Source organism: Bubalus kerabau, chromosome 7, assembly GCF_029407905.1.
Source record: "Bubalus kerabau isolate K-KA32 ecotype Philippines breed swamp buffalo chromosome 7, PCC_UOA_SB_1v2, whole genome shotgun sequence".
Lineage (NCBI taxonomy): Eukaryota > Metazoa > Chordata > Mammalia > Artiodactyla > Bovidae > Bubalus > Bubalus kerabau.
The window spans coordinates 90329541-90345897 of NC_073630.1; the positions used below are offsets into that span (position 1 = coordinate 90329541).

Below are 16357 nucleotides of genomic sequence, written 5' to 3' on the forward strand. Positions count from 1 at the left end.
GGAACAACAGAGGGTTTTTATATTCTTCATACTTCTTTATGTCTTCCAAATATTCTTGTTAATTGTTCAGTCGCTTAGTTGTGTCTGACTCATTGTCACCCCATGGACTGCCGCCCATCAGGCTTCCCTGTCCTTCACTGTTTCCCAGAGCTTGCTCAAACTCATGTCCATTGAGTCATTGATGCTATCCAACCATCTCATCCTGTTGTCCCCTAAGATCCTATAAGAGGGTATATTACTATAATCAGGATACTGTGTTGTTTTTTCTTTAAAGAAAAAAGCTTTATGAAAGCTCTAAAGTACAGATGGATGTACTCATCCATCTGTCTACCTCAGAGTTAAGTATCTTCCGTTACAGTTTCCCACATCCACGAACAGGAACCATAGCTCTAAAAGCAGGACTACTGCTTTAGATTCAATGTCCAGTATAATTTTTTAATATTTCTAGTTAGACATTTAGAGTTTTTCCAGGTAACAGGCCAAAAAACATTACTTTTTGGCATACTTTGTTTTCAAAGCTGACTATACGCCGCATACAGTGCACGTGTGGGCCACAGTGTCTAGACTTGGGTGCATTCAGTACAGCATTTAATTTACGCCTATCCTATGCTCAGAAAATAAAACCTGAGTGGGTCAGTTCAGTTCAGTTGCTCAGTCGTGTCCGACTGTTTGTGACCCCATGGACTGCAGCATGCCAGGGTTCCCTGCTGCTGCTGCTGCTAAGTCGCTTCAGTCGTGTCTAACTCTGTGCGACCCCATAGACGGCAGCCCACCAGGCTCCCCCAACCCTGGGATTCTCCAGGCAAGAACACTGGAGTGGGTTGCCATTTCCTTTTCCAATGCACAAAAGTGAAAAGTGAAAGTGAAGCTGCTCAGTCGTGTCCGACTCTTAGTGACCCCATGGACTGCAGCCTACCAGGCTCCTCGTCCATGGGATTTTCCAGGCAAGAGTACTGGAGTGGGGTGCCAGGCTTCCCTATCCATCAGCAACTCACAGAACCTAGTCAAACTCATGTTCATTGAGTCGATGATGCCATCCAACCATCCCATCCTCTGTCATCCCCTTCTCCCCTCTTCAATTTTTCCCAGCATCAGGGTCTTTTCCAATGAGCCAGTTCTTCGCATCAGGTGGCCAAAGTATTGGAGTTTCAGCTTCAGCATCAGTCCCTCCAAAGAATATTCAGGATTTCCTTTAGAATTGACTGGCTTGATCTCCTTGCAGTCAAGGGACTCTAAAGAGTCTTCTCCAATGCTACAGTTCAAAAGCATCAATTCTTCAGCGCTCAGCTTTCTTTGTGGTCCCAGCTCTCACATCCATACATGACTACTAGAAAAACCATAGCTTTGACTAGATGGACCTTTGTTGGCAAAGTAATGTCTCTGCTTTTTAATACGCTGTCTAGGTTGATCATAGCTTTTTTTCCCAAGGAGCAAGGAGCGTCTTTTAATTTCAGGGCTGCAGTGAGTAGGATTGTCTATTTTGTAGAATCATGTTACTGTTCTTTCCTTTGGCACGCCTCCTTTTGTAATCTGCTCTCAGTGAGATTACTGGAACATTTGTTGCTACCAGCCGGTTAGCCTCAAGTTTACATGGTCAGGTTCTCTGAGTTGTGATTACACGTGTACAGGGCAGTCTTTGTGAAATTCTCACAGTGAATAGATTATAGATTCTATTGCCATCTCAGAACCCTGTCAGACAAAGTTTTCTGGACAGGGTTCATTCCTTCTTGTTGCTCTGATCTGGAAATAGCCTGGCTTGTATCCCTTGTACGGTAAGTTTTACCCACTTGCCTCTGGGATTTTATAGAATCCTGAATTAGGGAGAAATGTCAGCAGGGTTCTCTTTGCACCCCAGTCCACAAATGAAGCACTAGAACAGCTCCGTGCTGCCTCTGAGCTGATGGTAACCTGCTCTCCCTAAAATTAGCTTTCTTCAGGTCTACTTTTAGTTTCTTCCCAGCTCCTTGTTACTCCTGTCACTGGCATCTGCTTTAGTGCACGGTCATTAATCATGGCACGTTTCTACTGTCTTTGCTCTATGTTGGTGAGCTTTTTCTGGACCTTTTTTGGATGGAGCTTTTAATGTGTGCCTTTCTTTGTAGTTCACATCATTAATAACTCTTCTGTGGCTCATCAGCTTCCAGTGCCAGAACGTCCTGTGTCCTAAGGTAATCACAGACATTGTGTATCATTTTCCAGAGGTAAATGCTGTACCAGATTACATAACTAGTACTCAGTGATGGAGCTCAGGAATTCAAGTTTTTGTATTCCCAGGCCTGGGCACCTGTGAGACCTTTTTGGGAAGAGAGCATGGTTGTCATTTGAGGGAACCCACAGTATTCTCTGCTCTTTACTTGTTTAGTTGCTCAGTAGTATCTGACTCTTTTGCGACCCCTTGGATTGTAGCCCGCCAGGCTCCTCTGTCCATGGGATTTCCCAGGCAAGAATACTAGAGTGGGTTGCCATTTCCTTCTCCAGGGGATCTTGCCAACCCAGGGATTGAACCCTCATCTCCTTCATTGGCAGGCAGATTCTTTACAACTGAGCCACCAGGGAAGCCCCCTCTTCACTCTGGTTCTGTATTATTTGGGGTTTTTTGGTTGTGCCCCTTTTGGGGAAGGTAGAGAATATAATGGGGCACGATTTTCCATTGTGATTGTTCCAGCTCCCACCAGTCACTTGGATTGCTATGAAGTGCTCTTGAGTACAGGGAAGTAAATATTAAATTATTTCTCTTGCAGTTTTTCCTATTTGAACTTTGTCAGAGAACAAATAGAAGAATTTGATGAGCTTAAAAATACTTGTGTAGAGGGACAATGAAACAGACTTATTGTGAAATAGCCTCTAAGTAAATATTTTCCCCCATAATTAAAATTAAATCAGTGTATTAGAATTAATGGGGTTCTTCTAGAAAATACATTTAGTATTACTATGTAATATTTTAGTGAAAACAACTTTATTTTTCTAGTTAAAAAATAATATATTCACATTTAAAAGGTCACAGAATACAGAAAAGTAAAAAATATAAAACAGAATTCATCTACAATTCTAGTACCTATCAATAACCACTAGTAGGATTTAGTAACCAGATTCTCTTTTTTAATATATAGACATGGAGTTCATTTACAAACTCACACAATCTTATAAGTTGTGTGTATACCTTTGTTGTGTGACCTGCCTGTTTTCTCTCCACATTAGTAGATGGAAATCTGTACCACCTCCTTTAATGCCTTAGTTGTTTGGATGTGCCATAAATTCTTTATTCCCTTATTACAAGCATTTAGGTTATTTCTAAATTAGGCTACCACAAACATTCTTGGTGTATCATTGTGTTTCTGACTTGAACAATTTTCATTTTTAGAAGTGGAATTTCTGGCTCAAATAGTAATGTATTTTAATTTTTTATACACATTTCCAAGCTGCCATAAACATTAAAAAAACTTTAATGCCATGGTATCATGAATGTTCCCATTGGCTACCTCCTTGCAACTCATTTTTGTCTGTGACTGCTGTAGTTGGTTGTGGTTTCTCACACTGATTAAAATCTCAACTCTCCAAGGAAACAGTGTGGTTTTTTAGGACAGTTGATTCAGTAGCTGTAAACTGCATGACATTTTATCTGTTTTTCTGTTTTCTTTAAGCTAGTAACAATGTTCTGTGCAGAAAGGAATGAGTTTTACTTCTAATTGTACACTGAGAAATCCATGCTTCTCTAAGATTGCTAGCATTTACTTTCTGGGGTTAAAAAGGCTGCTGGGGCTTCTTTTTTCTTTCTTCTAGAGGTGTAAAAGTTAGGATATTTCTGAGATGCACTGTCTTATCTGAGAATGTCACCGTGTCCTGTTCTATGGGCAGCAGCTACCCAGTTGAGGTCCACAAAAACACTTCATTTCTGACATTTCTTGTCACCAAATGTGTGGGGTTTTTTCCAATAGCAGCAATTCTTTAACAAGGTCAGGGTGTCCCACAGTTTAACTCATTTCTAACTCTGTTCTCCTGGAGATAGCATCAGATCCCACAGGTCAAGGGCTCAGATCCTCAAGACTATTCCCTGACCCCCACCACACACAGGCTTTGGCTGCAAGTGGCAGGTCCCCAGGTTACCCACCATTTCTAGCTGACTGGGCTACAAATCGGAGGTTCCCATGACCTTCTCTCTCTTGAATTCAGTTATTTGCTAAACAGTCCATACAACTCAGGGAAACCTTTACCTATGTTACCAGTTTATGAAAGGATGTGTTGGAGGATACAAACATACAGCCAGATGAAGAGACACTAGAGTGAGGTCTGGAAGGCCCAGAGCACAGAAGCTTCTGTCCCTTTCTAGTTGATGTACGTCACCCTCCTGGTTCATGAATGTGTTCACCAACCTGAAAGTTTTCAAACCCCATACTATTGGGATTTTAAGGAGGCTTCCTCATATGGATAAGACCCATTATTAACTCCATTTTTAGCCCCTCTTGTCTCTCCAGAGAAGTGGGAGTGGGGTGCTGATAATTCCAAACTATTAATTATGGGAACCAACTCCCATTTGAGAGACCCCCAGAGTAATCTCATTAGAACAAAAGATGTTTGTAGTGTTCTTATCACTTAGGAGTTTATAAGATTTCAGGAGCCTGTGTCAGGAACTGGAAATTAAAACCAAATATACATTTATTATTATAAATCACAGTATCACAATAACTTAATTTTACTTTTTCCAGGATTGTTTCTATTTCCCTGCTAATAGTTTTTTTTTTTTTTTTTTTTGTTTACTCTGGGAATAAAATGGACCTTGGCCTAACTTACTGGTTAATTCTAACAGGACCTCTTAGCTTTTTTTTTGTTAGCTTGATAAGTTAGCTTGATAGCTCCTTTGCTAATATTTATTATTATGTCACCAACCCAGTTACTGTTAGTTTAACAGAGCCTCAGTTGCTAAATTTGTCCTTGGTTTACTTAACATTGACTTATGTTATTTCTCTATGTTTAATAATTAGTTTATTTATTTTTTTCAATCCAGTCTTCTCTATCTCCTTTAAATAAGTATGGCAAATACTTAGAGGACTCTAGTCTGTAGCCAAATCAAAATACAGGGCATGCATTGGTTTCTTGTAAATGTAAAGTTGACATTTATTACCTATGATGCACTAAGTACAGGTACTCTTAAGTAACAATTATGTTCACAACAGTCCTTCAAAGAGTTATTTGTGATCAGTGATTGGGTTTCAGGAAGGATTTCCCCTCAAGAAACTGTAATAAACTTTCAAAAAGTAACACTCTAAATCAAAGACACCATGGAAGCACCTTAAATGTCCATCAACAGATAATGGATAAAGAAGATGTTGTGTGTGTGTATATATATATGTCTGTGTATATATACATACACACACAATGGAATATTATTCACCCATAAAAAGGAACGATATTGGGTCATTTGTAGAGACCTGGATGGACTTAAGAGTGTGTCACACAGAGTGAAGTAAGTCAGAAAGAGAAAAACATATATTGACTCATATATATGAGTGGAATCCTTTTGTATAGCACAGGGATCTCAGTGCTCTGTGGTGACCTGAATTGAGTGGGGTGGAGGGAGACCCAAGAGAGAGGGGAGAGATGTATGCATATAGCTGATTCACTTCATTGTATAGCAGAAACTAACACAACATTGTAAAGCAGTTATACCCCCAATAAAATAAAAAGAAAACACACCTAGCCTCAAGGAGACAGTGTAACTTGTCTCTAAACTGGACTGTAACTCAGTTGTCTATACTACAGACCCTATGGTAATAATACTGAAGAGAGAATATATCAAGAAGAGGGATCTCACGAGCATGGGTACATAAACAGCGGAGAGGCACTTTGTGGCTATTCCAATGCGTCTCAGGAGGGAGGGAGCTGCAGCCCTACCCCGCCCGCTCCATCGTTGAGAGAGAAAAGGAGTAGCTATGCAAGGCCCAAAGTCAAAGCCAGGGCCTCTTTCCCCAGACACACTGCATCATCACTGAGTCACCATGTACCATAAGAGCAACTGTCTTACAGTATCACTAAATTAAATATTTAATTCAAGTAAATTAGTCTGCTCATTTAGCCAGGAAATAAGCTATGCTTCCTTGAAAATTCAGAGCCTTTGTACAGTTGCAGCCTGTCTCTTTGTCTTGACTTAAAGTATGTCTTCATTCAAATGGATCTTAAAAATAAGATGATAGAGTCAGTTAGGGGCAGCATTTTGCCATTTAATCCAAGTGCTTAGAGTGGAGTGGTGGTCCTGATGTTGCGTTGGTCTCGTGGCAGCAACCCTGTGACAATCCACACCCCTTTCTTTGTGAGTCAGTGTTCTGAGTGAGAACTGAGTAGCTAGCGTAACTTTGGAAGCACCCGTTTACCACTCGACATTTAGAGTGTATGTCTGTCACAACTGTGATCTCCACAGCTCTGAACTACGCTTTATCTAGAGCAAAGTTTAATCCAGACCTTATCTTCTGTATCAACAAGTGAGGCTCTATATTACTCTTCTTTGCAATCTGTGAATATGTATTATGACAAAAATTCAAGGTAATATAGCTTTTTAGATCAGGCGAAACATACTCGAGGCAACAAACTGCTACTCCTCAAAAAAGGAAGTGTTCTGGGAAAGAGACAGGAGTTGGCTCTGCTGCCTCCCACCTCTTTGATTCATATATTAGATGCTTTTGTTGTTGTTGTTGTTTTAACAAGTTGAACATATTCCAGAGGGCACAATTTTTTAAAGAAATCTTTTATAAATTCTTCTTTGGGGGTTATAAAATAATATTGTGGTATGCATTCTTTATTACAGTACAATTCGGAGCATGCCAAGGTAAAGTGGGGAACAACTTTAAAAAGAGAACACATACCTATTACCTTCCAGGGAGCAGGGCTGTCTCTTTTAAACTGATTCTATCACTCTGGCACTCATGATTTTAAGTGTTGTTTTAGAAACAAAACAAAGTAAGTGGATGGAGCAGAAAAGTGCTCTAGATGAGACATGCCAAGGGAAAGTCAGAGAGACCCCTTGTACCCACCACCCATTTCTACCTAGAAATTCACTTTCCTGAGCTCTTCTTTGCATAGATCTTGGAGGTTCTTTATATTCTGCTTAATAAGATAGACTTTTATTAGGTGACAAATGTAGTTTTTGGTTAAAGAAATGCAGGCTAAAATAAGAATAGTCCAAGTCTATACGACAGAGGATAAGATGGCTGGATGGCATCACTGACTCGATGGACGTGGGTCTCAGTGAACTCCGGGAGTTGGTGATGGACAGGGAGGCCTGGCGTGCTGCGATTCATGGGGTCACAAAGAGTCGGACACGACTGAGCGACTGATCTGATCTGATCTGATCTGATATAGAAAAATATCATGACTGTTAGAAAAATAGGTTCTTATAAATCTATAAGCCTACACAATATAAATCTGTAGCACATTATATTTTCAGAGGATTATACTTGAAAATCATATATGCAAAGATGTCTGTATATGATGTATTTTAACACAAATTCATTGTAAAATAATAGAATTGTGCTTTTTCTGTATGAGACACTTTGAGTATTCTACACATACAGATCCACAATCATAAAATCCAGTAAAAGCTCTGAAAGCATTTTTCATAAGTTTGTCTGAACTTATTTGGTGCTGAAATACGACCTAAATTTACGTGAGGCTATTTATAGTCTTTATTGATTCTTTTAATTTGAATATCCATCATTTCCTGCAGAAATACTAATGTGCTTGCTTGTGACACCGCCCCAGGCTGTGCTAGTTCTGCATGTTTGTTGGCCTCAGTATTGCCATTTCACCTTTCTAAAAAAATAAAATTCTGAATTTCAAAGTTCATTTGGCCAGAAAATAACCAGATAAAAGATTTTGGACTGATGTTTACTCTTTTACTCGTTGCAACAGTTCTGTAAGATAGATGCTGTTCTTGTCCGTGTTTTATAGATGAGGAGACTCAGGAAAAAGAGATGAAGTCTCTGGACCAAGGTCATAACAGGCAGTGAGGGGTGGAGCTGGGATGTGAGCCCGGGCAAAGTCATTAATGGAAAGACAATACAAATGTAATAGAATAGAGATACTTGCTTGCTTTTTATATTAGCTATCTTTGGGTCTGACCTAACAATAATCTTTTTATATGTAGTTTTCATTCCATTTTAATCACATGTCACCTTACTAGATCCCCATCTGCTTCCCTGTTTTCTGAATTTAAATTTAAACTTTTTCTATATTTTTGGGTTTTTTGGTACATTTTTACAGGATAACTGACCGTATATTTGACACTGGAATGTACCCTTACACGCCGCTTGAAAATCACTATGCCACATGAGAACCAAAGTTAACCAGTTTAATTACAGTGATAATTTAATAAACTTGTGAGAAAAGGACAAATGGTAAATTCTTTTTCTAGATGGTTATTTCAAGTTATTGCTTCAGATCCAATGCTGACTTCCATGATAAATTTTTTAAGAAAGAGGGCTTATCATGGGCAAAATATTCTTTGCTCACTTTCTTATTTTTGCTATGCTTTATCCTCTGAGAACTTACTTTTATATGCTAAGTATTTATACATATAAAATTCACATGATTTTGTGAGTTTAAGTATGAATGTTGCAGTTGTGTGTAATGGTTTCAGTTTCTGAAGGATAAAGCTAATCCATTTTTTAAAAAATTTCTGTAGGTTCTCAAATTTTATAGAACAGATAATGATCTTACAGCTTAAGACACTGTCAGAAGAAACTATAATGAAGTATCTTTTATATTTGAAATCTTGACATTCTTGTCCTTTTGCCTCACATGGAATATTCTGTATACAAGAGTATTGAATTTATAGTGGGGAAGGAAATCCAAAAAAGAGGCTATGTATACATATAGCTGATTCACTTTGCTGTGCAGTTGAAACTAACACAACATTGTAAAGCAACTATGTGCTAATCAAATTTAATTTTAAAAAACATTGAATTTATAGTAAGAGGAAAGAGTACTATACATTAAATTGAGTAAACATCTATCTTTATTGAATTATAAGTGATTTATTTTGTCTTCAAAACAGCAATTTTTCCTTTATTTTTGTTTTGAGGAAGGAGAACCATCGGGGTGGAAGGCTTGAGACAAGTATTTAGATTGTTCTTTAATTATTTTTACTGTCTAAGCCACCATTTATTTTAAGAAAAGTCACTAGTTTTCCATCATGATATTTGGCCTAAGTCTAAAACACACTCCACATGCGTTTTAGCTTCACGGAAGGTCAAAATAAATATTAAATGAGGTCAATGGTATGCACACTTAGAATGCAAATCTTGATTTTTGGTGGGAAAAAAAATCTGTTACTTTTTATGGGATGTACATCTTTTTCTCCTCTGATGAGAAGCTTTGAAATTGTTAATCTTAGCTTTGAGACATGTTTAACAGTCATAGTTGATATATCTGCTTGGTTAGTGTCGCATGGCTCCTTGGGTACGTTCCCAGCACTTTTCACTGCTAATCTCCTGGTTACGCCCAAAGAGTTCTAGGAATCCCCCTTTCAGTTACCCCTTTTGATACCTTGTTTTTGATAACACTTTTCTTTCTTGGCTTGCATGACATTTTATCTTTCTTTTCCTTTCTTTTTGCCGTTTGCAAAGACTCTTGGGAGGATTTGACAGATTTGGTGGAGCAAATGCGCGATGATACAGAAGGTGCGTGCCACACCAGCATCTTTCAGCTTTTTTTTTTTCTTTCTTTCTTTTTCTTTCTTTTAATTTTCTAACCACCTTTTGATCGTTTTCCATAAGAGGAAGTGTCCACTTTAGGTTTTATTTCCCATTGACAGTAGCTGGAGCAGTAAGCATGTTTGCCAGATTGTCCATGCAGGTGCTTCATACAGGAGTAGGATTTTCAGAGTCTTGCACTTAAAATCTTTATGGTTCCAAGTAAAGTGGCATTAATATATGTTTATGCTGTTCCTTCAGGATATTTGTTAAATGACATGTTCAAAGGGGACTTTATTTCAAGATTGTATCAGTTTTTTCTGTCTGTTTTTTCATTTGTTTCTTAGGAAAATGTAAATGGTTTTATATCATTCATTTAAAAATGTATATATACGTGTGTGTGTGTATGTGTGTATATGTGTGTGTGTGTGTGTGTGTATATATGAATATATATATATGTATATATATATATCTATGAATTCCACAAACAGTTTAAAAATAAACAGACCCCTGGAACATCAAGTATTTGGTCTGGAATGTTGCTCTGATTTGTAGATTTCCATCACAGTAAGCACCTTGAGCTTAGTCATCTTATAGCATTCCTTTCTGGTGGAATTTCTTTGACAAGTAGCATATACATTTTAATGCATGGAGGCTCCCAAACCAGTAATTATTTCTTCCATAATCGGTACCTTACTTTAAGGAGCTCAAGGTGATTTGCACTTTTTATAAGAAAAATTGAAGTCTGGCTCCACTTCACTGTATCATTTTACTTCCTCCCACTTTGGCTGGGCAACTGAAAGCCCCCCAGCTTCAGTGTACATTCTCTTAGCACACGACCACCCACCGCTCTGCTCACACTGGCCTTTCCACTGACTGCATGAGCTGCACTCAGCCTCCCCTTCTGCCTTGTTCCCATGACATCCCAACCAGAACATTCACTCCCCTTCTCCCTGCCCCCAGCTCCGCACCCCCAGTCTCTTCATGAGAACCCTATGGAAGCACTCCCTGACAGCTTTGACACAGTTCATTTTTCCATAAACTCAAGTCCTGCAGAACCTGAAGCTTAAGGTTTTTTACTTGTTCTCTCCTTCTTGTGTGTTTACATTCATAGCTAAAGTATAAAATCCTTGAGAGCAGACCCCGTCTTAAAATTCTTGGTACTCATATCAGTTTGGGACAGTATTGTCCTTGATAGATTTGGTCACACGGAACAAAAATATAAGTCAGTTTCTCTCTCCAATGATGCCCAATAGTTTCTTCTTCAGCACTTTACTTTCAATGAGTCAGTTATCCTGAGTTTCATGCCATTTCCTAGAATCATACTATCTTTTTATTCTGTCTTGGTTAGCTATATGTATTCTAAAGAAAAAAACAGATCAGTATTATCTAGTCCTGAGAGTTTCTAGACAAGGAAAAAAAGAGCCGTGTTGATTCATTCAGTGAGTACTGTCTGCTATGTTAGCTGCCATTTTGCTTATGATTATTATTTACCAGACACTAAACAGGTTTAAGGTTTTGATTCCTTTAATAGACTTCATACATAAAGGCCAACAAATCTGTGTCCTTCTTAATAGACTTCTTCTCTATGACTTAGTCCTGGCAAAATTCTGTTTCTTAGATATGAATTACTGCTGTAAGAATCAAGCCTACTGTGGGAGTCAGCCTCCTCTTTTTCATTTCTTTTTTGATGAAATTTTTGTGAATCATTAGAGGGGAAATCAGAAAGGGAAAAAAAAAAACAAGATATGAATTTTTTTTTAAGTATAACTGAACTATATTGTATTAATTACTGCTGTACGGCAAAGTGACTCAGTTATACATATAAAGTGAAAGTGAAAGTGAAGTCTCTCAAGTCGCGTCAGACTCTTTGTGACCCCATGGACTGTAGCCCACCAGGCTCCTCCATCCATGGGATTCTCCAGGCAAGAACACTGGAGTGGGTTGCCATTTCCTTCTCCAGGGGATCTTCCTGACCCAGGGATCGAACCCGGGTCTCCCGTGTTGTAGGCAGATGCTTTACCATCTGAGCCACCAGGGAAGTCCATACATATATATGGGTATATATATATATATACACATCCTTTTTCATATTCTTTTCAATTATGGTTTGTCACAGGAATCTGAATATAGTTTCCCGTGCTATACAGGAGGACCTTGTTGTTTATCCATTCTATGCGTGCCAGTTTGCATCTGCTGATCCCAGATGCCCACTCCATCCCTCCACCAGGGCCCTCCCCTTTGGCAACCACCAGTTTGTTTTCAGTGTCCCTGATTCTGTTTCTGTTTCATAAATAGGTTACTTTGTGTCATATTTTAGGTTCCACAAATAATAAGTGATGTCACATGGTATTTGTTTTTCTGATTGACTTAGTGTGATGATCTCTAGTTGAAACCAAATAGCAAATAGCATTATTTTGTGCTTTTTTTTAATAGCTGCAAAGAACATTATTTCATTCTGTTTTATGGCTTAGTAATATTCCATTGTATATATGTACCACATCTTATTTATTCATTGCTCTGTTGTTGGACACTTAGGTTGCTTCCATTTCTTGGCTATTGTGAATAATGCTGCTATGAATATAAGGGTGCATGTAAGAAGATGTGAGTTGTATTACTTTGATGATCCCTACCAGTAAAGTGGAATATGGTAATGTTAGCCAAGAACCTATTTACAGGAAAGTCTTATTGCAATACAGCTTAAAAAAGAAAATCAGATTCAAGGAAGGAAAATGGCTTTACTTGTTAACTCTGTTGAGTTTTTTGTTTTGTTTTGTTTTATTGAATTCAAACTATTTACTGTTGTAAACATTAAACAAAAGCATTATGAGTTCTAAATACAGTCTTTGACAATTCCAACAAAATAAGTGGTACGTTTAAAAAATAAAGCTGATGAGCAATAGATCCACTCTATATATTTTCTTTCAACAGTTCCAGCAGAGAGAGCAGAGTTATTTTAAAAAAGTATACAGCAAGGATTGTTCCTATTGTAATGGCAAATTCTGGAAACTGTAAATACAAATAGTCATTGAACAGTCAGACGGTCATATTCCTAATTCAGGAAGAAGTAATGTAAGAACAGTCTGCAATCCAGTTATACTCAATTGTCAACAGAGAATGCTTTTTCATAGTTCTTTTCTCAAGAAACAGCAAAACTTTGGCAATTGAATGTATTGAAAATATATTTTCAAAGTTCAAGATACAGTCATAACATTGTGTGAAAGGTGATCTGTACACCAAGGCTCAGAGGTTGGTAAAGATAGCTTACAAAGCTGCTGGAGCAGTTACCAGCAGAATCTTGAGTTCTATTTGCATAGCTCACACATCCCTGGAATGTGGAAAGGTATGCTATTTTTTTGGCAAGAGCAAAGGAGACATCCTTGCCTTTGTATAGAATTTTCTGCATCTTGTGTTTCGTTTCAGTTATATGAAATACTAGAATTTATGAGTCAGGCTTCCCTGATGGCTCAGATGGTAAAGAATCTGCCCACAATGCAGGAGATGCTGGTTCAGTCCTTGGGTCAGGAAGATCCCCTGGAGGAGGGCGTGGTAACCCACTCCAGTATTCTTGCCTGGAGAATCCCATGGACAGAGGAGCCTGGCAGGCTACAGTCCATGCAGCCGCAAAGACTCGGACCCAACCGGGTGACTAACACTTTGACTTTCACTATGGAGTATTACCCACACATAACAACCATAGCAGCTCAGGGTCAGGAGAGGAGCCTGCAGTCAGACCTAGAGAAAGCTACTGATGTATGTAGGCTCAGATCTTTTCAGGAGACCCTTCACTGCTGAGCTGTTGTAATTATATTTCTTATCAGTTATTATGGCTGTGTCAAAAGAGGTGGCTTTTTAATAGGCAAAGTGTTAACACTAGCTTCCATTTTCCTGAAAAACTGCTCTTTAAAATACCAAACTCTAGGAGGTCACAGATTTAACTGTTCATTTTGGTGTTTGATTTTTCTTGTGTTTTATTTTGATTTTGGCCAGATTGAAGGTTTTTCTGGTGAACTGATTTCTTACAGTGATGGTTGGTTTTACAGTCAACATGTCTATAACTTACGTCTGGAAGAATATGAAATGTCTTCTTAGGACAGAATTGTATCATGTTTACAACATTGGTCAATCATCTTACATATCATCTCATATGTGCTATTAATTCAGGTTGAAAAGTTTTGAAACTCACTAAAAGATTATGAAGACTAAATGAAATAATAAAAGCACATGGTTTACTCTCTTTAGTTCTCACTAAACACTGAATTCCTATCTGTACTTATTACAAACCTTTTAAACAGATTCTGTATATTTGCAGTTACCCAGATTACTCATCTCTTTGAGCACTGGAGTGGCTGGGATGTTATTTGAATTAGGGAAATAATTTACTTGTGTGAAATAATACCTGATCAAGATGGCTTACTGGTCCCTTGATGTATTTCATGAGTTAAGATTTGATGTCCGCCATCTTGAAAAATGAAAGGAATATATCTAAGAGATTTGTTTTAGCATCTAGTACTATATCGGGCTTCCCCAGTGGCTCAGACGGTAAAGTGTCTGCCTGCAATGCGGGAGACCCGGGTTCGTTTCCTGGGTCGGGAAGATCCCCTGGAGAAGGAAATGGCAATCCACTCCAGCACTCTTGCCTGGAAAATCCCATGGACGGAGGAGCCTGGTAGGCTATAGTCCATGGTGTCGCAAAGAGTTGGACACGACTGAGCAACTTCACCTTCACCTTCAGTACTGTATCACACACATGTTCAATGAAGGTTTTCTTTTTTTAATTTTCATTTAGTTAGTTTTGGCTGCACTAGGTCTTTATTGCTGTGTTACTTCTCTAGTTGCTGTGAGCAGGGACTACTCTTCTACTTGCGGTGCTTGGGTTTCTCACTGCGGTGGCTGCTCTTGTGGAGCACAGTCTCTAGGGCACGTGGGGTCAGTAGTTGTGTCACATGGGCTTAGTTGCTCCGGGGCATGTGGTATCTTCCTGGACCAGGAATTGAACACAAATGCCCTGCATTGGAGGAGAAGGCAATGGCACCCCACTCCAGTACTCTCACCTGGAAAATCCCATGGACAGAGGAACCTGGTAGGCTGCAGTCCATGGGGTCGCGAAGAGTTGGACACGACTGAGCAACTTCACTTTCACTTTTCCTTTCATGCATTGAAGAAGGACATGGCAACCCACTCCAGTGTTCTTGCCTGGAGAATCCCAGGGATGGGGGAGCCTGGTGGGCTGCCGTCTGTGGGGTCACACAGAGTCGGACACGACTGAAGCGACTTAGCAGCAGCAGCCCCTGCATTGGCAGGCAAATTCTTAACTACTGAACCACCAGGGCAGTCTCTGAAGGCTTATTTTAAATTAAATACAATTGTGTAATTTATCTATGGAGGACCATAATACTTTTGAAAGCTAACAATTTTTTATTCTTAGTACAGTCTAAGCATTTCTAAATATTTAACACACATGAGCTTGTTTAATCTTCAGAACCCTATTATCATCTAATGGATAAAAGAAGTAAGGCCTGCAGAGTTAAGAAACTTTCACAGTGTAATACTACTCAGCAATAAAAAGGAACAAACTATTGATAACCTGGATGGATCCCTCAAGAATTATGCTGAGTGAAAACAAAAAAATAAAGCCAATTTTAAAAGTTACATATTGTTTGATTCCATTTATATAACAGTCTTGAAATGACAGCACTACAGAAATGGAAATAGATTAGTAGTTGCCATGGGTTATAACAGGGTAGGAGGCAGGAGGGAAATGCTTGTGGCTATAAAAAGTCAAAATGAGGGATCCTTGTGACACGGTTCAATGTCACATCCTGGTCATAAGTTACTCTAGTTTTGCAAAATCTTACCTTTGGGAGAACTAGGTTAAGTGTACACAGTATCTCTCTAGTATGTCTTACAACTGCTTATGAAGCTACAATTATCTCAAAATGGTAAGTGCCAAAAAAAAAGAAAGGAAAAAAGAAACTTGCTTAGGGTTACACAGCTAAGGGAAAAGTTCAAATGCCAGCAAACAAGTTTCAGAGCTGTGTCACCCACTATACCAAAGTTCAAACCTAGTTGACTCTCAAAAATACTTTTCATCAGAACTCCACACACACATCATTGATTTCTACAAAAGTTTCATGAAACAAAAACATAACCTTAATATATGGGACTTACTATAATAAATCGATTTTTTATACCCCACTAAGGAGTTGTGAACTTTAGTTTGATAGTCCAGTTTCCTGTACTGCCTCTCTGTTATATATCCATTTTAGCTCTTGCTACCAAGATATAAGCAAAAGAGCTCTTCCAGCATTGCCAGTATGTTGCGTTCTGTTCCAGCACCCTTTAAAGGCTGAGCCAGTGATCTTGCATCCTTCTGTTTTGCTTTAAACCATCTCCTCTGATGAAAACATCTTATTTCTAATCATTGCACCCATTATCCCTTTGCTAGTAATTATCCAACCCCAAACTTTAGTTTGTATTTATAACTGTGTGATAAAAATTATTATAGAATGCTTCCACATCATTGGATCCTTTTTTTTTTAACCCCTTACTTCCAAAACAGTTATTCAGTGTTTTTCATTTCCATTTTTAGCACAGTATTCCAGGCTTACAGGGTGAACATGTTAGGTTATTCTTCACTCCTGTTTCCTTAACAGGTACGATTCTTCAAGTTAAGC

At 38.6% G+C, this 16357-nt stretch overlaps 1 protein-coding gene across 14 annotated transcripts in view; it reads left to right on the forward strand.

Annotated features, from left to right (window-relative positions):
• RUFY3 (RUN and FYVE domain containing 3) overlaps positions 1-16357 on the forward strand; it is a 95012-nt gene that overhangs the window by 29848 nt on the left and 48807 nt on the right. Inside the window, exon 1 of one of the 14 annotated variants that reach the window (XM_055588751.1) lies at positions 9635-9668. The exons of the other annotated variants lie outside the window; for them this stretch is intronic. Coding sequence (XP_055444726.1) covers positions 9650-9668 — 19 coding nt within the window. The 5' untranslated portion in view covers positions 9635-9649. Of the gene's footprint in view, positions 1-9634; positions 9669-16357 lie in introns of those variants that run through there. 14 annotated transcript variants of the gene reach the window in all.